The sequence below is a fragment of the Crocodylus porosus genome, unplaced genomic scaffold (assembly GCF_001723895.1).
Source record: "Crocodylus porosus isolate Cpor-Errol unplaced genomic scaffold, CroPor_comp1, whole genome shotgun sequence".
NCBI lineage: Eukaryota > Metazoa > Chordata > Crocodylia > Crocodylidae > Crocodylus > Crocodylus porosus.
In genome coordinates, this window is record NW_017728948.1 from 58,994,460 (window position 1) to 59,001,855 (window position 7,396).

The 7,396-nt window shown below is 43.7% G+C and overlaps 1 protein-coding gene across 1 annotated transcript; it reads right to left on the bottom strand.

Moving 5' to 3' along the window:
* Positions 1-201: 201 nt before the first annotated feature.
* Positions 202-6,111, bottom strand: FGF20 (fibroblast growth factor 20). Its single transcript, XM_019552649.1, has 3 exons — positions 5,817-6,111; positions 3,196-3,299; positions 202-1,320 (listed from the first exon to the last, which is right to left on the bottom strand). The coding sequence occupies exons 1-3, from the start codon at positions 6,109-6,111 to the stop codon at positions 1,075-1,077; spliced, it is 645 nt and encodes a 214-aa protein (XP_019408194.1). The 3' UTR covers positions 202-1,074.
* Positions 6,112-7,396: the final 1,285 nt, after the last annotated feature.

A 7,396-nucleotide genomic window follows, 5' to 3' on the forward strand; every position in this document is an offset into this window, starting at 1 on the left:
GTCAATTAGCTGTTGAGTTACTGCTAAAGTCACCAGGAGTACTTTGGTGAGAATGTCATGCACCCCTGAATCAGGGTTTCAAATGCCAAGAAAAATGTTTTGTTAGATACTACTTGAATATGGTTCTGAAAGCTTTTCCAGTACTGCAAAGGTTCTTGTACATTAGAAAACTCTTCACTTAAAGAATGACAGTAAATCCAGTAAAGTGAAATGTTTTAATTCTCTTGTAAATGTGCATTTGAAGTCAGTACAAGTCTGTGTAAGGCATTCTCATAGGTGAAAAGCAACCAGCATTCTTTCCAGCCTATGAAGATTTGAGGCAACTGCATGTGCATAAAAATATAACCTAATCTATAAACAATGAAATAAGATATTTTGTTTTTGAATGCATTATGATGTAATATCATTTTTGTACCATGACACTACCTCAAAGTAAATATTGGCACTGTAAATGATTTTTGATCGCATTGAGGCTTGTATTCTCTTCATATCCCAGTAAAAAATAAACTCTTTAATAAATAAATATATAAAATAAATATATGCAATCTGAAGATGTATAAATAGGTCCATCCTGAAGAAAAGTTCCAGCTCTGACTAAGATGCGCTGACTTCCGAGTTCCATCACTAGCAGTAGAGCACTTCACCTTCATGTACAGTTCTCAGGATTTATCACTATTTTACAGTTTATTCCTTACTGTTTCTTCCAACTTCTTGTCTATTGTCCAACTCCACATGATTTAGGTAGTCAGTTTTGCTTTAGTTTATGGATCATAAGTAATCCAGAGAAGCTAGGCACTAGTTTGGTATTTTAAAATACATGGGATTCAAACTTCCCACTGCCTACTGGCCAGCACAAGTGTCAGCAAACTTAAAAGAGGCTTGTTCCATCCTAAACATTAAGGCTTTGTCTCCTACATCCAATTATTGAAAAAAGGAGGCTTGGCTACCACTAAGACAGCTTCTTCAGATCCAGTCTCCTAGAGCCTTGAATGTTCTTCATGACTGTGTTACCATGGAAGCTGTGGTAAGACAGAACAGGTTTTGGTTTTGTTTCCTTTTGAACACATATCCCATTTAACTGTATCCTAATACATCTTTATAGAGCTCTGGAACTCTCTCTGGATCCACTGGCCTCGGTAGAAAGTGTGTGAATTTCTGGTGTCTTTTGGATCGTGCCCCATCTCTGGGAGTACCATCTTTGTTAAGTGCTACAAAGTATCGCCGACCCGAGTCTCCATGCTTGTACACATTGGAGGAGTAAGTATTATACCAATTTTCTTCAAACTGTTCCCTGAAGATGCATTCAGAACTTAGTTTCTCCTAGAAAATGAAAGAAATATAAAAATAAAACATCAGAGCCCTTTCAGTAACTAATGACAAAATTTCTCAGAATATTCCAATACAGGGACACACTGATAATCAAACTGAGCTGGACTTTATGTTCACTTTTTGTTCAGCCATTCTTTAATACAATCATCCCAAGGAGGATGGTAAAGGTGTCCCTGTTTGCTGCATGTGGATTGGTTTACAGCAGCTGAGAAACTTAAGCACACAAGGCCAAATTTCTCTTTTATCAGTACTCAAACTGCACTACATCATGCACAATTTTGGACTGAAGTCCCATTAAGGTAGTATTGTTGAAGGTATTAGTCATGCATGATTCAATTAAAACTTACATCTCCAGTATCTATAAAACCCTAGAAAGACCATACTTTGGATGGTGCCTAAGATTTGAGCAATGGACATATGGGCAGAAGTAAAATGAAAGACATGAGGATATATTCTCGAGTGGTCTTCTTTTAAGCAGTAAAAAAAATAACACTTTAGGTTACTATAAGGATAGATATAGTGAGCAAATATATCTAGTATAAAATGGATTATACCTCCCTGTCGGATATTATCATGCTGGTCCATGTACATTTGTACATAAAGTGTAGACAAAAGTACAATTTGACAGATGAGAAAGGTATTACAATTGAAGACGGGAAAGTAACTTTAGAGTTTTTCTGGTATGCCTGAAGTTACTTTCCCAGCTCCAATTTTAATTCTTATGATTAATTTAATCAAATGCCAGTCCATCTAAACCAGTGATGTCAAACTCACTCTAGGCCCCAGGTTGGATCTGGAAGGCAGGGGTTCTCCAGGGTCAGATCTGAGAGGCCACAGTCAGGCAGAAGCACAGAGCCAAGTTAGGGTGACAGTCTGGGTCTGTGGCCAGGTGGCAGCAAGAAGCCACAATTGGGTGGCAAAACAGGTCTGGTGGTAGACAGCAGCACATCCCCCAAGAACATGTAGTTGCATAGATCTAGAGGCATGCAACAGTGCAGGGCTGCATTTGGGCAGCAGCACAGATCTAGGGGGCTGTTCATGATAGTCCTATTATCCGCTGGGGTCCAGGGACCCTGAATTCTGCAGCCAGCCATGCCCCCAACTTCCAGTAGCCACAGGCCATATGTTTGATGCCCTAACCTAAATCCCTTCAGTCATACAAAATGTTTGAGGCCCAAAACAAACAGTACAGGACAATGAGGATTTATGATATGAGCCACAAATAATGGTAATTCATTTTTTTTTTTTCCTTTTGGTTTAGAAAATGTTAAGCATTTGCAATGTATTATAAGAAGCAGGCATGGTGATGATACAAATCAATCTTTTTGAACAAGGATTGGAATAAATGTGTTAGGCTTGAAACTGGTGTTGGAGTACAAGTTTTATTATCCCAAGATAGTGGAGGAAGAAAGGATGACACAGAGTGTTATTACTTTCAAAGGTTTGAAAATACCCTGAAATATTTCTGATAACATATTAAGCATGATAGATTTGTAGAGTTGGCATTAAATAAAAAATCTGCTACTATGTCACTTTAGTGATTTCAAAGATTTTTTAAGACTAGTTACTTTAATTTATTTTTTATGTATTTTATTAGGAGGAATATTTCTATGTAATTCTCTTCTTTTTTAAGCTTACAAAAATGTTCTTCATGTGTATAATATTTGACTCAACACTCTAAAGGTTTGAGGATGATGGAATGACAAAAATGATATGCATCATTTTAGCTGGAAAGGAAGTCAGCATATTTCACCTTTTCAGTGGTTTTCTAAGGGGGGGGCGGTTGTTGCCAACTGTTAATAAATGAATCAACGTGTTATGCCTAAAACCAAAATGTGGATTGGCTGATGTGAAGACAATACTTACAGATCCATAGAGTTCTCCCTTTTCATTCATTCCGAGGTAAAGGCCACTGTCCACACCTCTAATACTGACCAGTCCCACTGCCACACTCATGAATTCAAGGATACCTGAATGCACACAAAAGGAGGATGACTGGGTTAAGACACAGGTCGGTTAAAATCAGAAATATACCAAAATATAGATAGAAGCACATGAGGCTATTTGTTTAATACATTAAAGTAAATGTGGCCTCCTTTCTTTCTGAGACAATGCTTTTATTTATCATTTCAAACATTGACCTGAATTTCATACAAACTTTACTTCAAGGCACTCTCTGAAGCCTCCAAAAAGAAATGTTATTTTCAGGAACATTTGTTAAGGCTTGGTTAAGAACAATTTTTTTCTGTCACTGATGGCTTAAAGAATTTAATACTAGATGATTATACTCTTTTTTGCCAAGGTCCCTTTTCATGCATTGGTTTGAACTGTCTAAAAATATACTTCACTTTCTCTGCAGAATGATCTTAGAAAAAAATCCAGGTTAAAATCCCTTTTAACTAATAGTATTATAATGCAAAAGTCAGACTAATAGTATCATGTAAATGGACATAAAAGTACAGATGGGAATGTCACACCAGAGAATCTTCCCATACCATAAAAGAATATTTGCCATGTATTTCATGAAAACCCCGCTCCTGTAATTTCCTATGTAGCCTTGTAGGTGTAAAAATTATGTTGCATGTACATTCTATATTTAAAAATTGCAAAATGTTTGATATGTATGGAATATAGTTGCCATTTGAATTGGAAGACAAGTTATATGAAATTATTTCCAAAATACATGGTATTCATATTTAATTATTAATTGATGCAATGTGATATTTCAGTATTTAGATTACATCATGCTCTTAGTGACAGAGCATTTCACCAAATTCTCGGGTTACAAAAAGGACCCAAATTACTTGTATACCCTACAGAAGAGAAGGAAAGGGAAGGAATGAATTGTCTTCTGTAAAACTTGTAATGATGTAAACAAAAAATCCCCAAGCAAAGTTGAATTTGATTCATACCTGACATTTTACTGTGCAAGAGTGAAAACACAAACCTTCTAAACAGATGTGAAGACACGGAAAGTTCTTTAAAATAGTTTTGTATCTATCATTTTAATCATACTTGTTGCCTCTTTAAATTTTAATTGAGTTTTGATGGATCTATTAGGCTAAGTGGCCAACAAAATAAATTCTCTAGAAGTAGACATTAACAACTGTCTGCTCCCTATAAATCATCACAGACTTTCTGGTTCCTAATGTTAAAGATCTATTTAAAAGAGAGAGAGAGAGAGAAACAGAAAAAGAAAAGATGTGGAGGTATTTTGTCTTTCTAGTATCATTTTCAAAGCCATCCTTTTTAAAAAGCTATAATAGCAGGTGATTCAACCCACAAAGAGACCACATCAGACAAACCTGTAGAGAACAGTGATAGAATAAAGGAAGAGCACTGTGAATGTTTGATCTGGGACTGAACTTTTTTGTTTCTTTTTGAGTGATGATTTATTTCATGTTTACATGCTGGAGGAAGTCTCCCTTCTGTGAAGAACTTGCTGTTCAACTACAGTTCTCTCAGTTCTGAAAACATCAGCACTTCAACGTGTTATAAAGAATTCATTTGCAAGCTATTCCAGCCAATTGTTTTGACTATGGGAAGGGTGGCAGAGAACACTGTAATCACCTTTCTTAGGGCTGCTAAATCAATACACAGAAAAAGCCCTCTGGTGATCCACAACAACAGGCTGGTTCAGATAAGGCAGCAGTGCCCACATGCATCCCTCCCATTGCCTGAAGAAGGGTGTTCGTGCCTGGAAAGCTTGCAAAGAACCATTTTTCCAACGGTTTAGGTGGTCTCTTAAAAGAGATAACATCTACCCAAAGAACCTTCCCTGCCTGTGTCCTTAGATCTACACAGCTACAACCAGCAACCTTCTCATTTACTCCTAACAGATCAGGAAACTGTTCCCAGGCTCGGGGGATGCTCTCCGTCAGCCCTTTCCCTTTGGCTTTGCAAGCGAAGTACCATACCTTCACATCTGTTCAGAGGGGTTGTGTTTTTACTCCTGCACAGTCGAATGTGAGGTATGAACCAAATTCAAGTTTGCTTGGGGACATTTTGTTGACATGATTAGCAGTCTCAAAGAAGACAATTCATACATCCCCTTCCCTTTGCTCTTGTAGGGTATTCAAGTAATTTGGGTCCTTTCCGTAACCCAAGTATTTGGTCCAAGGCTCGGTCACTAGGAGCCTGATGTCATCTAAATATTGAAATATCACATTGCATCAACTACTAATTAAAGACGAGTGCCACGCATTTTAGAAATACTCCCTATAACTTGTCTCCCAGTTCAGGGAAGAACCGTGCCCTCCTATGGCCCCAGCTGTAAGCAGCCCCGAGGCCGCGCAGGTTACGGCTCCCCGCTTGCTTCCCGGACACGGGGGAGCGCTGATCGCCAGAGCCGCACCGGGGTGGCCCGGCGCACATGTGCCCACGCGCTGCCGACGCGCTCCATCCCTGCCCGCTCTCACGGGCGGCCGGGGGCGGAGGCCAGCCGCGCCGGGACCCGAGCCGGCGCGCGGCGGGCAGCCGCTACCTACCGAAGAGGCTGTGGTCCTGCCGGGTGCCCTGCACGCTGCCGTCGGGCAGGATCTGCAGGTGGAAGCCGGTCCGGCAGTAGAGCTGCCTCCGGCGCAGCACGCCTTGCAAGTGGGCTAGATCCGCGCCGGCCGCCGCCCCGCCGACCCCGCGGGCTCCCCGCTCCGCCGGCGCCAGGCGGTCGCTGAGCAGAGCCGGCCGCTCCCCGGCGGGAGGCAGCAGGAAGTGGGAGCCCACCTGCTGCCCTAAGCCCTCCAAGCCGCCCAGAAAGCCGCCCACTGGGGCGACGGGAGCCATGAAGCGGCGGGCGCGGCGAGGCTCGGCGCGGGAGAGGCCGCGGGCTAAAGGCTCCCGGGCGCGCCCAGGCGGGGAGCGCTCTGCCCCGCGGCCGCAGCTCGCCTCGCTGCCCAGCCCCCGCGCCGCCCCGGCATGTGGGAGTCCGCGGCGGGCTGCGCACCCGCCCGGGCCGAGTCTCGGGAGACGGAGCCCCTCGGAGCAGCGCTTATATCCGCGGCGCGCGCCCGGGCGGTCCCCCCTGACATATGCTAATCGGGGCGGAGTGGGGGGGGGGGTCGTTTGAAACCTTAAACCGATCTCCCTCCTCTCCTCACACCTTGCTCCCGGCTGCAGTGACCATGGGGAGCTCCCGGCGGTGCCCCGCGCGCGGGCCGTGGAAGTGATCCGCCCCCGCGTGCACACACACGCACAGCCACACACACACACACACATCCACACACACATACCTATACACACACACATCCACACACTCCCACACACCCACACAGCCATACTTACATACCTATACAGAGACACACATCCCAGGCACACACACACACATACACAGACACCACCCACACACACCCATACCTGCATACTTATACACAGAGACACACATCCCCAACACACACACACCCACACACTCATACATACACACACACACAAATGCATACACACACACACTCATACATACACACACACACTCAGACACACCCCTCACACCCATACACATACTCCTTGCACATACCCCCAACACAGACACTTATACACATACCACCCCACACACACCCACACACAGACACCCCCCACATGTACACACACCCATACACCCCCCACATAGATCCCCCCCACACCCATACACAGACAGCCCCCACATGCACACACACACCCATACACACCCCACACACAGACACACACACACACACCCACACACACACTTGGCATCCAAGGTTGAACAGCCCCCGCCCCCTTCTTGTTGTTGTTGATGCTGCTGCTTGGCCTCCTTTGATGTGAAGCTTTCCAAAAATGATAGATTGCAGCAAAAAGGAGCCCGGCTTGGCAGGGACTGCAGGAGGAGGAGGAGGAGGGTTGGACTCCACAGTTGCTCAGAGTTTGCTGTGCATTACATGGACAGGTGCAAGGGAAGGGAAGAGAGAAGAAGGAGAAAGGGCGTTACCTGAGGGTTAGACCTGCCCAGACACACTTGAAAGCAACAACAAAGATCTGACAGTTTCACTCCCTGATTTTAAAACGCTAATAAAATGTACATGCATTACCCCTTCCTTTTATCACTTAAGTTACAAGG

Excerpts from the sequence above, each read along its gene's own strand:
- FGF20 (XM_019552649.1), bottom strand. The coding sequence starts at position 6,111 with ATGGCTCCCGTCGCCCCAGTGGGCGGCTTTCTGGGCGGCTTGGAGGGC. Across the intron at positions 3,300-5,816 it reads GCAGGACCACAGCCTCTTCG|GTATCCTTGAATTCATGAGT; the intron begins GTAGGTAGCGGC and ends GTGTGCATTCAG. Across the intron at positions 1,321-3,195 it reads AGGGAGAACTCTATGGATCT|GAGAAACTAAGTTCTGAATG; the intron begins GTAAGTATTGTC and ends TTCATTTTCTAG.